This window comes from Acinonyx jubatus, chromosome C1, assembly GCF_027475565.1.
Source record: "Acinonyx jubatus isolate Ajub_Pintada_27869175 chromosome C1, VMU_Ajub_asm_v1.0, whole genome shotgun sequence".
Classification (NCBI taxonomy): Eukaryota; Metazoa; Chordata; class Mammalia; order Carnivora; family Felidae; genus Acinonyx; species Acinonyx jubatus.
The window spans coordinates 160,437,851-160,454,315 of record NC_069381.1 but is presented as its reverse complement, the minus strand read 5'-3'; the positions used below and the strand labels follow the sequence as shown (position 1 = coordinate 160,454,315).

The following is a 16,465-nucleotide window of genomic DNA, read 5'->3' as shown; positions in this document are numbered from 1 at the left end:
ACATGATAATGCATGAGACATTGTTTAAAAGTCCTCAAAGCATTATCATCTTAGTAGCATGACTGAATTAGCAATAGACTAGAGGCAGCAGTGAGGAAAGAAATTGAAGCTAGAGATTAAAAATGTATCTGAAATGGGAGCACCCGGCTGGTTCAGTCCATGAAGCATGCTACTCTTGATCTCGGGATTGTGAGTTCAAGCCCCACATTGGGTGTAGAAATTACTTTAAAAAAGAAAAAAAATATATATATATATATACACACATTTATACATACATACACACACACACACATATATATATATATATATATATATATGTATATGTAATGTCTGAAATGAAAAACACATTGGATGGTATTAATGCATATTAGGCATCAAAGAAGAAAAAAATAGTGAACCAAAAGAAAATACCCACAATGAAGGGCAGAAAGAATATTTTTATATAAGGAAGAATACTTTCTTAAACAATTTTTTAATGTTTATTTATTTTTGAGAAAAAAAGAGAGTGCGAGCTGGGGAGGGGCAGAGAGAGAGGGAGTCACATAATCTGAAGCAGGCTCCAGGTTCTGAGCTGTCAGCACAGAGCCCAATACGGGGCTTGAACCCATGAATTGTGAGATCATGACCTGAGCCGAAGTCGGATGCTTAACCGACTGAGCCACTTAGGTGCCCCAGGAAGAATACTTTCTTTTTAACTTTATTTATTTTGAGAGAGAGAGAGAGAGAGAGTGAGTGAGAGAGAGAGAGAGAGAGAGTGTGTGTGTGTGTGTGTGTGTGTGTAAGTGGGGGAGGGGCAGAGAGAGAGAAAGAGAGAGAGAATCCCAAGCAGGCTCTGCACTGTCAGTGCAAAGTCCCATGCAGGGCTCGAACTCATGAACCACAAGACTGTGACCTGAGCAGAAGTTGGACGCTTAACCACTGAGCCACCTAGGTGCTCCCAGAAAGAAGAAAAAAAAAAAAAATTAACATAGCATCAGTGACAATATCAAGCCTTCTAACTTCAAAGTGTAATTGGAATCAGAAGGAACAGTGGTGAGGGCCCAGGGGACAGTACAATTATTTGAAGATATAATAATTTTGAAGATATAGTAATTTTGATGAAAACCCAAGGACTACAAGTGAACTACAAATAGAAAAAAATATATGAAGAAAACACCATGGCGCATCATAATCAAATTGCTGAAAACCAATGCTAAAGAGAAAAGAGCAACAGAGAGGAGAAAACACAGGTTATGGGAAAGAAAAGTTTTATTCCTAAAGTGACACTCTACCTCAGCCTGTTCATCCCTCCCATATGATATCAAAATGTGTAGGGGAAGGAAGTCTCTGGGGTTTAGAAATTAAACAGGTATTCAGTTTCTCTTGAATTGTATTTTCACATTCCAGCTTCATAATGTGTTTATAATTTTATGGCTTTATAGGATCTTACATGTGCACACTCATACACAGAAATCTAGTGCATTTTTTAAAAAAGAAGAGAAATGATTTTTACACTGCTGTTTATTAACATCTTTAAAGGTCATTTCAATGTAAGGAAATATGTCAACAGAAGAAACAAATTATGTTCCTTTGTCACTGGTAGTCTTACGTATTTTACAAAGTTTTATAAAAGGCAGGAGGGGAGATGGGGAGGAAAATACATTTTACATATAGATGACAAAATAGTGACGACAGAGTTCTCATCAGAAACTATGCAAAACAATAGAGTGACATCTTCAATGTCCTCAACAGCTAAAAAAAAAAAAAAAATACAGATCTCTATATCCAACACAAAATACCTTTTAAAAATGAAGACAAAATAAAAATATTTGTTTTTTAAACAAAGAAAAGCTGAGTAAATTCATCACCAGGAAACCTATACTGCAGTAATATTAAAGGAAGTTTTTCAGGGGCGCCTGGGTGGCTCAGCGGTTGAGCTTCCGACTTCGGCTCAGGTCATGATCTCACGGTCTGTGAGTTCGAGCCCCGCGTCGGGCTCTGTGCTGACAGCTCGGAGCCTGGAGCCTATTTCAGATTCTGTGTCTCCCTCTCTCTCTGACCCTCCCCTGTTCATGCTCTGTCTCTATCTCAAAAATAAATAAACATTAAAAATTAAAAAAAAAAAAAGTTCTTCAGGACAAAAGGAAAATAATACCAGGTGGAAAATTAGATCAATACAAAAGAATGCCAGAAGTGGTAAACATGTGAGTAAATATAAAAGATGGTTTTTTTTCCTTTCAGTGTCTTTAAGATAATTGACTAAAACAAATATATATATATATTACGTAGTTTATACAAATAAATGACGACAATAGCATAACATACATATAGGGTGAGGAAAGTGGAATTAATGTTGTAAGATTCTTACGCTATACATGAAGTGGTTTAATATTGTTTGAAGGTAGACTGAGAAGTTAAAGATGTATTATAGACCTTAGAGCAAACTCTAAAAAATAAAATCATTAGAAGCTAATAGTGGAGATAAAAGGGATTCATAAAAGTATGCAATTTATTCAAAAGTATGGAAGAAGAGAGAAAAAGGAACAAAAGAACAAATGGAATATATAGAAAACACAAGCAAGATGGCAGATTTTAAACCAGATCATATTGATAGTTCCCTTAAATGGAAATAGCCCAAACACTCCACTAAAAGGCAGAGGTTGTCAGATTGGATAAAAAGGCAAAATCCAACTCTATGCTATCCACAGAAACCCACTTTAAGTATAAAGACCCAGAAGAGTCAAAAGAAAAAGAGATACCGTGTAGACAGTAATTCAAGGAAAATTAGAGTGGCTATATTTATATTAAATAAATATAGTTGTTTTCAGAACAAGGAATATTGGGAGAGGGTAAAATTCATCAAGAAGACATAATTTAAAATGTATATTCACCTAATAACAGAAGTTCAAAATACATAAAGCAACAACTAAAAAGTGAGATAGACAAATCCACAATTGTAGATTGTGGATTTCTCAATGGTAGAAACTTCTTTCTTAATGATAGAATATAGAATAGAAAATTAATGAGATAGAAGCCTTGGACAACAGTATCAGTTTGGCCTAATTGATATTTACAGACATATTCTATCTACTCAGCAACAGAACGCATATACTATTCAAGTGAACGTGAAAGATTCACCAAGATAGACAATATTCTGGCCCATAAAACAGGTGTCAGCAAATGTAAATGGATTGAAATCATACAAAGTATATCCTTTTGCCACAACAGAATTAAATTCAAACTAACAGATACCTGAAAAATTTCCCACATGTTTAGAAATTAAACAGCTTATTGCTAAATAACTCATGAATTAAAGAAATCAGAAGAGACATTAGAAAAATACAGCAAATCAAAATTTGTGGAATATAGCTAAAATAGTGCTTACAGTGAAATCTGTACCACTAAATGCTTATTTTAGGAAAGAAAGGCCTTAAATCAATGAATTAATAAGCTTTTGCCTAAAACTAGAAAAAGACCCAATTAAACCAAGTAATAGAAGGAAAGAAATATTAAAGAGCAGTAACGCATGAAATAGAAGAAAAACAATGAAGAACATTTGACTCTCTTTCACTAGAGTTTTAAAAAAGGTTTTAACTACAGTTTAATAATTTCTTATGCATTTTATTCTAACCTTTTTCCTGATAGGTGATAGGAATACCTCCATTCATAATATAATGTATGTTAACAGTAAACTTCAGATGACATTCTTAACAACTAAGCCAAGGAGAAGTTGAAACCTGGTTATATGTGGGACAGTCTTGGCTTCAAGGAATTGTGGGTCATAAGATAACGTGGATTGGGCTGAGGCTACTTTGTCTCTTGGTGTTCAGTTTACCCATCTAAAATGTGTGTGTAGAGATTATCTGTCACTCGGCTCTGGATTGTAAGTGATTTTTATTGCACAACCAATGTATTTATTTTCCTATCAAACCTTCATCATATAACTTTAGGAGACTGATGTTTTGAAGTATTGATTCACGGTGTTGATTTTTTACTACTGATATTTGAATGCAAACTTATTCATCCAAGGAATGAAACTCAGCTTCGAAAGTGAAGTTTTTTAGGTTATGACATTTGACAGTTTTAAACTTTAACCATGATTCAGTTTAGAGGTAGAGTTCTCATTAAAGCTCCTATGGAAAGAGGAAAAAAAAGAAATTATTACATACTCTGTACCTTGTAACCTAAAGTAAACCTTGTAACTTGTAAAGTACCTTGTAACTAAAAGTAAATAAATAAATGGAATGCCTTGACAGCTTTGATAATTTCTACTGCCTGATTCCTAGGTTTCAAATTGTTGGCTCTGTGTTAAGTAGCCTCTCTGGCAGCTGAGAACAGAACACGGACGCAAGAAACTGTGTGTACGTTCGAGCATTAATATGGTTGTGTGTGATTCTAAGTAAGTTCACTTGTCTACACCACAATTAACTCAGCTATGGTTTTAGAGATATTTCTCCCTCACTGAGAGAGTGTTGATTTGGGAGGTGGGGTGAGGACTGGTGGATCATTAAGGAAGCCATAAGGAAATCTAAACCCTCGGAAGAAGGCCTGCGTAGAATTGGGGGGAAATGGATTATATGAGTGGAATTGATAAGAATTTGTTCTTGTTCTGTACACTTAAGGTGCCATTTTAGACACCAATTGATAAAAACCATTTTTATTGTATAATATTTTGTATGATGAGGAACCCATTATATTATTATCGCATTATCATATTGCCCTACTAGTAAAGTAAGACTAGATTACTGTAGTCTGACAGTATAGTGCTGTTTTTCCTACTCTTACTTCTCATGTTCAAGGGGACATCACTGACTCGTGGTCTGGCCAACGTAGGTCTAGCAGACTTTGTATCTCCCTCAATTTTGAACAGTGTCTTTTCACTCTTGAAACATTAGGTCACTGATATTCTGTCATGGGTCATCTGCTCCAAAATGATGCTTCGGACTGTGTTAAGTCTTGTGAGATTATGCGTGTGCCGCTCAGTCAGCGAGTTACAGAAGCCGTTAGCATGTGCGCCCCTTCACAGGTCATCCAGCGCCTCCGCGCATCTGCCTGCCGTGGCCAGTGGGTGCCCAAACCTTACTGCTCCAGACTTTTCCAAAAGAATTTGAGGCCACTAGTAGTGCTGACTAGATTTAACGAGGTGATAAGAAGGTGTTGCCTTGATACTAAAGATACTCCTGTTTTGAGTACCCACCCCCCACTGTTTTTTGTTCCGTTTTGTTTTGTTTTGCAGGGAGCCCCTACACAGTTTTATAGATTTGTTGCTAATGCTCATAGCCAATGCCACACACGCTCTGCTCATGACTTAATGGTGTAAATCACAATACTTTAACTGAAGTGGCAAAATGAGGACCAAAATTCTAAGTTTCAAATATTTGGATCAAAATTAAGGCATCTTGGTGCGGCTAAAAGTGGTTACTTCAAAGACTATGTTCTGGTTGCCCTAAAGATAAAAATGGGGGTGGGGGGGGGTGGAGAAAAAGCCTTTCCTGCTCAGCTGCCTATCTACCTACATTGCTTTTTGTTTTGATTTTGATCATCTGTTCTCTCCCTTCATCACCCAGTACAGGCTGCACAGCTGACTCACCAGAGCCTCCCCAAATGTCAGTCCCCTTCCCCCAAAGCAAAATTTCATTTCCCCAAATGTTTTTATCGCCTCCAACATAGTTTACATTTGCAGCAGGCTTTGCAGGCATACTCGGTGACTGTTTGCATTCAGGCTTATTTCTAGAGGGAGTGTTATGACTTGGAAGGGGTGATGAAGATAGGCTGAAATTTTCTGTCTGTTCCCATAGCATAGATTTCTTTGCCTCTCTTTCTATTACTGACATTCAAATTGGATGCAAATGTCGGAAACCTGAGGAGAACATGCGCTGGGTTTCTTACAGAAGCTGGGGTGTGGGCAGTATAACAGTAGGCCCAATTGAGAAGAACTTCACTTTTTACCTAGGCCCGTGTCCAGGAGGCACGCGACCCTTAGCCTATGCCACGTGGGCCCCTCAGTAACCCACCTCCCTCCCTTCCTGTCTGCCCTTCTCAGCCTGGTCCTGATCATGCCTTCTCTGTGACAGACTTTTGGGATCCACTAATTAACTCGGTCCTTCATCTCTGTTTCTAAATGATGTCAGTGGTGTTAACATGAAGGGAGTTGTCCACAGGTGAAAAGCAATCTCAAATGTCATGGCCATAAAGTTGCATTTTCTTCCAGTTGCAGAAGAGAAAAGGACCTTAAAACTAGTTGCAGTGCCCTTTGTTCATGAAGATATGATTCGTGCCATGTACTGTGTCACTTTCATTTGTCAAGATGTACCAGAGGTTTGGAGGTGGCCTAGAAAAAAACCTGTGGCCAATTTACAAGGTTGCTTTTCTCCGGACCATCCTTGACCTCCCTGATCATGTTACACACCGATGCTGACTGCTCTCTTGGATTATTTTACCAAAACACTCTCCCCAAAGGAATCCTTTTTTTTTTTTTCTTTTTGGAAAATAATAAGCGATTTGTTCAAATAACTCTAAGAAAGAAATAGTCTGGCCAGTTTCCCACCTTATAAAGCCAGTGTTTGTCATTAAGGTCACAGGGTAAACAGCAGAAACAGTAACTAAAGATTAGTGGATGTCATAGAATAAAGTAAGACGCTGTTAATACCTCACGCATCTCAAGACCACTGTCCATCAACCTACAAGAAACACAGACAAGAAACCAGAAGTTTGTTTTTCTTTTAAAAGGCTTCAGGGGTGCCTGGGCGACTCAGTCACTCAAGCATCCGACTCTTGAGTTCAGCTCAGGTCATGTTCTCACAGTTTGTGAGATTGAGCCCCACGTTGGGGCTTGGGTGTCTCCCTTTCTCTCTCGCGCGCGCTCTCTCTCAGAAGAAATAAGCTTAAAAAAAATAAAAGGCCTTCAAAAGGAATATAGATGACATATGTTCTTGATTTACATCCAATGCTAGCACAGTTCTCATCCGGTTACCCCATTCACAGCTAAGAATCAGCGAATAGGAAAAGGGATGAGGGGGGCAAGGAGGAGGAGAAAGAGCTGACACAACAGCCTTGGAGAATGAGAAGAAACTCAAACTCATTTCTGATTCGGAAATATAAGAATCTGGAGCCATTTAGAATAAAAATCCTATGAAAACATCACTTAATCATCGTCTGCTAGTGGTTTCTGCTGTAAAGACATCAATAATTCTGATGCCCCAAATGCCGACCAGCTGCTGATCCCTAAGCGGTATCTTCTATAGTATAGGGCATTCCGGACAAGAGTTGCCATCTGGTATAATGTGGGCGTTCGGGCCGAGTCCCTGGACCCCTTGAGAACTGGTCCAGCCCTCCCTTCTCCCAGATTCTGTCCCACTTCTTTCTTAGTGTCCTCCTAAGCAGAAAAAATCCCCAAAGTGCAACTTTTGACCTTTTCATGATTGTATTTTGAATACATTCTGATTCAGTCATTTTAAGGCAGGTAGTCATAACACAACCATATCTATTGAACACAGTCATCTGCAGGTGTCAGAGCCCTAGGGCCTTGTCTGCAGGAACAGCCCGCTTCCATTGTGCTGGATGGAATAGCTCTTCGTCATACCGCTCTAAGTTGCATAACTTGTGCAATTAGTTTTTTTAAGGTATCTTTTTCTTAAGGATTGGTAAAAAATTAGGATATAAATTAAACGTCACTGATTATGTAAAACTTCATGTAAAAGCAAAACATGTAGCACACATTCACCCTTGTAAAAATATTTCTCACTTTTCCTTCCATGTGCTTGACATTTACTCCGGGACTTTAGTGTCCTCCAGGAAAGGAACTTGCTTCTCGGAACTTCTGGCTAATTCCAGTTCCTGTCCCCCCTTCCACCAAACTCCTCATTTGCTCAGTAACTAGACTTCTGTTCTAATGCAGAGACTATAGGCTGTGAACTCCCTTAGCCTTCTGGCCTCCAGGCCCCATCACTCCTGCACAGCCCTCCACTGCCCTCCTTCCCTTTTCCCAACTCGGCGAATGGGAAAAATAATTTTCCTCTTATTCAAAGCTAATCCCTCTGCCCTGGATCCTACGTCCATTTGATACCTTCGAGAACCTTACTCTGTCAGCTACCTCCTCTTTTCCAGAAGTCTTCAATCTGCCATTGCCCTCCCTCCTCATCTCCAAACCTGTTCTGCTTTTGTTTCCCTCTGTTAATGCCCTCTTCCCCTCTCCTGTGCCTCTGATTCAGTTGGTTACCAAGGCCTGTTGATTCTGCCTCCCACATAAGTCCTTCACCCCTTTCTCTTACCGCTGCCTGAGTTCCAGCCCACACCATCTGTCACCTGGACTACTGCCACATGTAGCCTCCTACCTGATTTCTGCCAGCCTTGCCCATCTCACTGTGTCACTCACCTTCAAAATCTTCAGTGGCCCTGCATTGCTCACTGGGCAAAGTAGGAATCTGTAGGCATGGAAAAGGCCCTGACTGCCTCTCTCGACCCTGCCGTGCAGTCATCCCCACCTGTGCCCATGCTGAACTTCCTTTTAATTCTCTAAACATCCCATTGTTTGGTTCAAGCCGGGTGGCGTTGATTTCCTTGGAACACCCTTTTTTTTTTTTAATGTCTATTTTTGAGAGAGATAGCACAAGCGAGGGAGGACAGAGAGAGAGGGAGACATAGAATCTGAAGCAGGCTCCAAGGTCCAGGTGGTCAGCTGAGAGCCCGACGTGGGGCTTGAACCCACAAACCATGAGATCATGACCTGAGCCGAAGTCAGACATTTAACCAACTGAGCCACCCAGGTGCCCCCGGAATACCTTTCCTAATGCAATCCCTCCCAACACGCACACCCCAGTCCTGCCCCACAGGTCACCCAACATGTTAAGCCTGAGCAGTGCCCCTCCCCCAGCTTCCCTCGCACTTTCTCTGGAGCATTTTCACGCTGTATTTAATGGGAGAAACCTATGGTGAATTCCTTGAGCCAATATCCTTTTTATCTTTGTATATATCATCACTTTAAAAAAGTTCATGAATGAATAAAAATGACCGTTTTGATGACCTCTAAGGGGAATGAAAAAGACAAAAAGGATGTAATATTTCAATTTTTACAGATACAGTCCCTTGTCGTGGAGTCCTAGAGGTCCTAAAACAGAATTTAAGATGTACGAATTTTAGATATAAATATTCAAAAGGAAGTCCAGTTCAACCCTGTTACACAAATAGAAGTTTAGTTAGCTTCTGGTGCTTCCATGCTCTTTCTAGAACCTGGAGAGCTGTATAAGCTACCTTCCAAGTGGTTTAAACAAAAAGAAAACAACACCAGCCCCACACGGCTCAGGATGCCTTTGTAAAACACCATCCAAGAAGGAAATGTGTAAATAATAATTTCCTAAAGATTGCGTTCTGAGATATATGTGTGGTCCTTTAGTTAGAGAGCCAGCCTGCTCAGACACTTTGAACCCTTCCTTCAGTATATATCATGAAGAATATATATCCTTCAATATATAATGTGAAGAAATGTCCCAAGATTTTCCAGATGCCACTTTCACCGCTGCTTTTGTGACAGCGAGGAAGAGAATTGGTTGTGCCATAACCTGTCATTATTCCGTGCTGTTTGCCATGAGCCCGATTTTAAGTTATTTCCCACCATCTACTCTGTTTTTGCCCTCCCAAATGTAACTTCAAGATCCTGTATCATGAGGTAACTGGCAGTACAGGACTGGAACTTACTTCCTCTACACTTCTAGTTCATGTTTATTAACCTCACCAAGTCAAGTGATACTGGAGTATCCGAGATCCAGGAACATTTAAGCCAGTTGGTATCCCAAAGACTTTCCCCAAAACCAGCATCGTGATTCTGTAGCTATTTCATGATTATGCAACTTTTTAAATACACATGAGTGCTGTTTCGCTCCTTCCCCTCAAAGCAAAGCAAGATTGCATCCTTTATCCAGTTTTATTCACTCAGAGGAACACAGACGAACACAAAGACCTCACAGACTATCTGAATGTTGCTCTTGGGCTCTGCTTCAGAAACCCTAGGAAATGCTTTCAGTTTACAGGCACTGAGCATCATTAGCAATCCGGAAGCAACCGTGTCTGCATTCCTGATGCTTTTCCTTAAAAGACATAGGCGAGATTATGGCCTGCTTTTCAAAATTAACATGTTCTGTGCTCAAGCTCATGTGGCAGTGACCGGACTCACAGGCACATACCTACTTGGAAGGAACCAAAACCAAGTTTCCATGACAGCTTTATGGTATTTTGGCCAGTATTATAGTATTCTGAATTCTGATATACCTTTTGTCTCCAATTCTAATACATGCTTTTTTTTTTCCATTTTAACATCTCTGGAATTGGGATTTATCTTCTAATCAATGGTTTGTCATATTTTACTTGGCTTGGTTTTTCTAAATGGAATATATGTGCTTTATGTTCATTATAAGTCTTGTATTCAATAGCATCTTAAATTTGAAGAAATGTTCTATATATTATCTTAAAAATCATTTACCGGGTTTCTAAGACCTATTTGATACATTAATAGAACAGTAGCAAAAATGACAATCTCAGTGGTGAATTTTGTTATTTGCAATAGGTATTTATGTTGGAGCCAAATCATCACCCTTAGTGATTTTTCACCCTCTTACATTCCTGTCTTCTGCAGGAGGAACTCATACATGTAAGACATGATCTCAAGTCAGTGTACTTTGAAATACAGATCAGTGACTTGCTTCTTGGGAGCATTTTCAGCCAATATGTGCTCAGAAATCTGAGTGTTATTGATAATATTCCAGATCTGTTTTCTCTTATTCTGGGGTTTGGAGTCCTGGTTTCTCTTTTCTACCAGTACTTTTTCATCTAACTAGAATGGCTTCTCTTATACATAAAAGTCTAGAAGTATCTTAGCATTTAAACCCTTTCTTTGGAGATTCCTTTCTTAAGGATAAAGGAATCAAATGCAGCAAAACATTTTTGCGGCTGGAATGACATGTGCCTAATTACTATACTCAGGGTTTCTGATTGACTGTAGCTTCTGCAATTTCTAAAATATGTTTTTTTCCCTTAACTAACACAGTAAATATCAAATCATTTTGAACAGAAACTGGCCCTTTTTGATGATTCAGTATCACCTTCACCATCTGTGGCCCTAACTGTGGTCACAGATAACAGAAGGCGGGTCATCTGACAAAATCCTTACGGGACCCAAACACACTCTACATTGTTCCTTATCCTCCTTCATGCATTAGCACTTGGAAAGCGCCAGGATTTGTATAACACATAGATGAGGCTGCTTACAGCTGAAGGGGACCATTTGGAAAACCGCAGTAGAAATGGTTTTCCAAAGTAAATCACAGAATATTGGTCTGATTTGTCACCATTTCTTAAACAAAGAGGAAATCAAGCTCTGAAAGAAATCTTAACGGTTTGTAGGTTCCACTCAAGGGTTTTCTAAATGTAACCGTAACGTGCCTCTCCAGTACTAACCATGGCTTGTATTTGAGTGCTTTGACAGAAAACAATCTCTTCGTCCATATGTTTCCCCTCTGGCCACTTTGTCACACACTACTCTTTTTCAGGTCCATACATTCAGAGGGCCACACTGGTGTGAATACTGTGCCAATTTCATGTGGGGTCTTATCGCTCAGGGAGTGAAATGTGCAGGTAAGAGCTCTTCCCTTTTTGCTTTATTGCATAAGTTACAAAGTTAGAAGGAATAAGTTGTAAGGAGATTTGCTGTTACGCGGGCTGGATCCTGGTTTGCCTTTAACACACATGCGGTAGGCTAGATTCTCAGGCAGCCGCTTCGGAAATTGGAAGTTGGTCTGCCTTTTACCTTCTTGTGCTTAATGGACAGCAGACTAGAGATCCGGGATTAGTCCATTAAAAAAAAAAAAAAGTTGGCCTGTTCAAAAGGTCTGATAAAAGGAGATAAAAGTAAGGCAGTTATATTTAACTCTTGCCTTTGATGATACAGTAACTAAATTTATAAAATGATTTTTTTTAAGCAGTGTACAGGGACCTATGATTGTTGCCTTGGGAACTGAATTTTAAGGATAACTTGTTAAGCTGGATTGTCCTTACTGCATTTTTGCAAAATCAAATTGAAGCTTTAAAAAATCTGTGAATTTATCTTCAAAGATGGTTTCCAAATTCTGAAAAACCACTTAGTCAGTAATATTTTGTTTGTGACATTTTGAAATTGTGAATATGCGAAATCCTTTTCATAAAATATGACCATAGTATTTTTAGATATAAATTTAGAAACTTTGACGATTGACACATGAAGAACCAACTCTGGAATTTATTGAAATGCTTTATGAAAGTAAGTTATTCACATCATGTGAAATTCATTTGTATAGAACTATACCAAGAATTGGCCATTTATCCAGACTACTTTAAATTCTGACATAGACTTAAAAATAAACATTTAAAAGACATTTCTGCCATTTAAATTGTAAAACTAAAAAATACATTCTTACCATGTCTTTCAGCATGAAGCTTAACACTTAAAAATGTATGCTAAGAGTAATGTATTTCAAAATGGGAACTGTAGTAATTCTGTCAAGTTTGTCACTGTAAAAACCCACATTTCTTTTGTGGCATGATTTTTAAAAATTGTAATTCCAGGATAATTAACATACACGTGTTATATTAATTTCAGGTGTGCAATACAGGGATTCAGCAATTCTGTACATTACTTAATGCTCATCACAATAAGTATACTAGGATCCTCCTACTCTGACATCTTCCCCAGAAGTCCCCCGCGGCATGATGTTTCATGGAATGTTTTTGTTGCCCCCATTATGTGCACAAATTTCTAGGGTCTGATTTTTCTTCTAAATTGCATTTTTTAATAGCAAGGTACAACATGCATTTTGCACATTGATGTTCCAAGCCCTTCTCCTGTCAGTTACTATTCTGTCGGCATTACTAAGGCATGATCAGGTTTCAGGCAAACATCACCAGCCAGATCCGTTCAAGGACCTCCCTGCCACGCAGGGGTGTAGGAATTCCCCATGTGTTGACTCTGAACTGTGCACAGGTGTCCATCAAGGAGAGTCTCAGCTCAGATCCAGTCTGACTCCCATTATCCTAGAGGGATGACAACCCCGTTTGCAAGTCTCTGCCCAGAGAATGAATGAGGACAACCCTGTCCTCCTTCCAATTGGTGGTTATGGAGTCAGGGTGAAAAACCATCATTAGGAAGGCTGTGGCTAAGCCTCTGAACTGGAGGGGAGCACCTAAGGTGTTGACAAAGTAGTGTCATTAAGGCCATCTACACTGTGGGTTTTCAAAGATAAACGGAGGAGTTTCCAGAGCATAAATCCCCGGCTCAAGGAATGTTGGTCTCGGTAATAGCATGTTTTGCCTTTATGACCCAGGTGGACCAGCCGAGACTTTGCAGCAGTTTCATAAAACACTTTGTGACTGTCCCTGACTTAAAAGCTTTTCTTTTACTTAGAGAAGTGACGTGTATCACTTATGTTCTGAAATAGTGAAGCCCATCTACATAAGAATTCGGAGTTTGCTATATAAGCAGAAAATCGGTACACATATGGAGATAATCTTTGATGATACGCTACAGTCCTAAATCATGTTTGAAAGAAATGTTTTGGAACCTTTATGACAGTAATAATATGAAGGAAAAGGAAAGAGAAAATCATTTGTCCCCTCCCCTACCTACCCGCATTAGTACCCTCCACATCTTGTTGTACATAAAGGGCAGGAATTGAAAGAAAAGCCTTGAGGAGATTTTTCATTTTTATGTTATGTCTTGTCCTTAAAAGCATCATATTCTGTGTGATTTGAGCCATATTAACGTATAAGAACAACTCATTTTTTTTTTAATGTGGAGGTTAGCATTTGAATTAAGTTATGTTTTCTGTGACAATTCTTAGATCCAAAGTGGCTCATCCTGACCTTTGAGCCATCCACTTTAAAACAGAATACAAAGAATTAAGAATTTAAAGAGAGAGAGAATGAACTCTGATAGGTTAAATAATGGCTCCCTAAAGAAGTCCTTCCTGATTCCTGGAACCTGTGACTATGTCATTTTTTAATGGCAAAAGGGACTGTGATTAACGTTAAGGGTTTTGAGATGGGGAGATGACCCTGGATCGTTGGGGTGGACCTAGTTGAGTCACAGTCATAAGGGTCCTTATAAGAGGGAGGCAGAGTCAGAAAAAGGGACAGAGCAGTGGTCAGAAAAGAGAGAAGATGCTACGCCACTCGCTTCGTAGATAGAAGGTGGCAGCCACAAGCCAAGGAATGCAGACAGTCTCTAGAAGCTGGAAAAGGCAAGGAAAGAAAACATTCTCCTCTGGAGCCTCCAGAAGGAGTACAGGCGTGCTAACACCTTGGTATCAGCCTAGTGAAACTGATTTTGGACTTCTGACCCCCAGAACTATAACGTAAACTGCTACTGTTGTAAGCCACTGAGTTAATTTGTTACAGCAGCAATTGGACACAAATACGCCAGCCACTAAACATTTAAGATAGGACTCCCAAACAAAAAGGGCAGGCAAACTGCCCGTCCAAAAAGAGATTTACTTATCTGCTTTCGATTCTTGCAAGAGCTCATTTTGTCCTGGTTTCTTTTTACAAAATCTACCAAGACAGAAGAGCTTGTCAGGAATTTTTAAGGGAGCGTCTGCCAAAAGCATCAGTTTTGTATCCCGCACCGCCCCCCCCCAACGCTTTTTTGAAACATCATGCAAAGCGTTGGGTGGTGTTCCAGTCACCAGGCTGGCAAAGTTAGTGTAGGAATCAGACTGTATCCGGCTAATAACAGGCAAGTTGGCCCTTCAGAACTGAAAGCTCTGGGCTTCACTGCTAAGCACGCTGCAGCCAAAGAGGACAAGCGAGGGCCAGTCAGGGCGGACATGGTCTTTCTAAAACCTGGCACCGAGATTCAGTGGCAGGCATTAAACGTCCTCTTCATCTACAATGTCTCCCTCCTTCCCACATTCTTTATAGAGAGTAAAGTAATGTTGCAGGGGAGTATGGAACTGCAGCTTGGGAGTGGTACTCCTTTCACTAAAATATTTATGAACACACTAGTTTTTAAAAGCAAAGTTCAAAGGACTGTCATTCAGACAATAGTTTCCCTAAGCCATTTTTCCTTTCTTTATGAAATGTAAGCTTTACAGGTTAAAATAATCTGTTGTTACATAATCACTGAGATTGCCAAACACCCCTCCCACCAAAAAGATCGTGATTATCCCACCAGCATTCCTGAATTGTTTTCACGTTAGCCTTGCCAGAATATTCTAAGAATTAAGCCAGATAATAATTGTTGTAAATCACACATCAACTTAGTGTTGGTTCTTTATTCAAGAGACTCTGTTTTCCCAGTGTGTCACAGCCATTGCTGTCACCCCCAACAGAGAACGGCACTTGCTCTTTTCTAGTAATAAAGTGTATCCGTTGCTTAAAGTATATAAGCCCTTAGCTTTTAGGTTGAAGAAGAGCAGTGGAAGTATTTTAATTACTCCTATGATTGGCTGCACCTAAAAAGTTCTGTCTGTCCTTACAAGCTAGTGAGAAATTGATTAGACTTGCCTAGAAGTTTCACGTAGCGATATTTTCACAATATCCCAAAGAGCAAAGTATTCCTTAATTTTGCTTATGAAAATAATGACTTCTGTTAGTCAGAGAAAGACGAATATCATATGACTTCACTCAAATGAGAAATTTAAGATACAAAACAGATGAACATAAGGGAAGGGAAGCAAAAATAATATAGAAACAGGGAGGAGGACAAAACATAAGAGACTCTTAAATATAGAGAACAGGTTGCTCATGGGGCTATGGGAAGGGGGATGGGCTAAATGGGTAAGGGGCATTAAGGAATCTACTCCTGAAATCACTGCACTATATGCTAACTTGGATGTAAATTAAAAATTAATTACAAAAAACATTTTAAAAATAATGACTTCTGATACATATTAGAATCAGACTATTCCCACTTGTCCTAGATGGGGAGTCAGGGAGGGGGGACATCTAAGAGATAGGTTTTAGAATAAAACATTTGCAATTATTAAAAATATGAACAGTCAGTAGAACATATGACTCCTGATCTTGGGGTCGTGAGTTTGAGCCCCATGTTGGGTGTAGAAATTACTTAAAAAAAGATTTTTAAAATAAATAATATACAAACACTCGTAGAAAACAATGAGAAGTTATCTTTCCTTACACACATTAACATTTCCCCCTTAATCCTATCAATATAAATAATATCAGCTATTTATTTCAAAAGATAGATTTTTGTGCCTTCTAGATATAAATCATGTTATATCTTTTGGAGAAATCAAGCCCCAGGAAATCTGAAATCTGAGAGTAGCTTAAAGTTAGTAGTCTAAGTAATTTATAGAGCATTTATAAAGGACAGAATAAAATGTGATTTGAATCTTTTCTTTTTTTCTTTCATATGGTTTAGTGTATGCTTATTAACTGGAAGGACTGGGAGGGGGAAATGTGGTTTAATTGTAACATAAAAATTACCTACTCAACCAAGAGATGC

The 16,465-nt window shown here is 39.1% G+C and overlaps 1 protein-coding gene across 4 annotated transcripts in view; it reads left to right on the top strand.

Moving 5' to 3' along the window:
- The window catches only part of CHN1 (chimerin 1), a 201,750-nt gene that overhangs the window by 166,591 nt on the left and 18,694 nt on the right, over window positions 1-16,465 (top strand). For all 4 annotated transcript variants that reach the window (XM_053215303.1, XM_027055454.2, XM_015086457.3 and 1 more), the window contains one exon: window positions 11,520-11,604. In XM_053215303.1, the coding sequence (XP_053071278.1) occupies window positions 11,520-11,604 (85 nt within the window). The remainder of the gene's footprint in view (window positions 1-11,519; window positions 11,605-16,465) is intronic.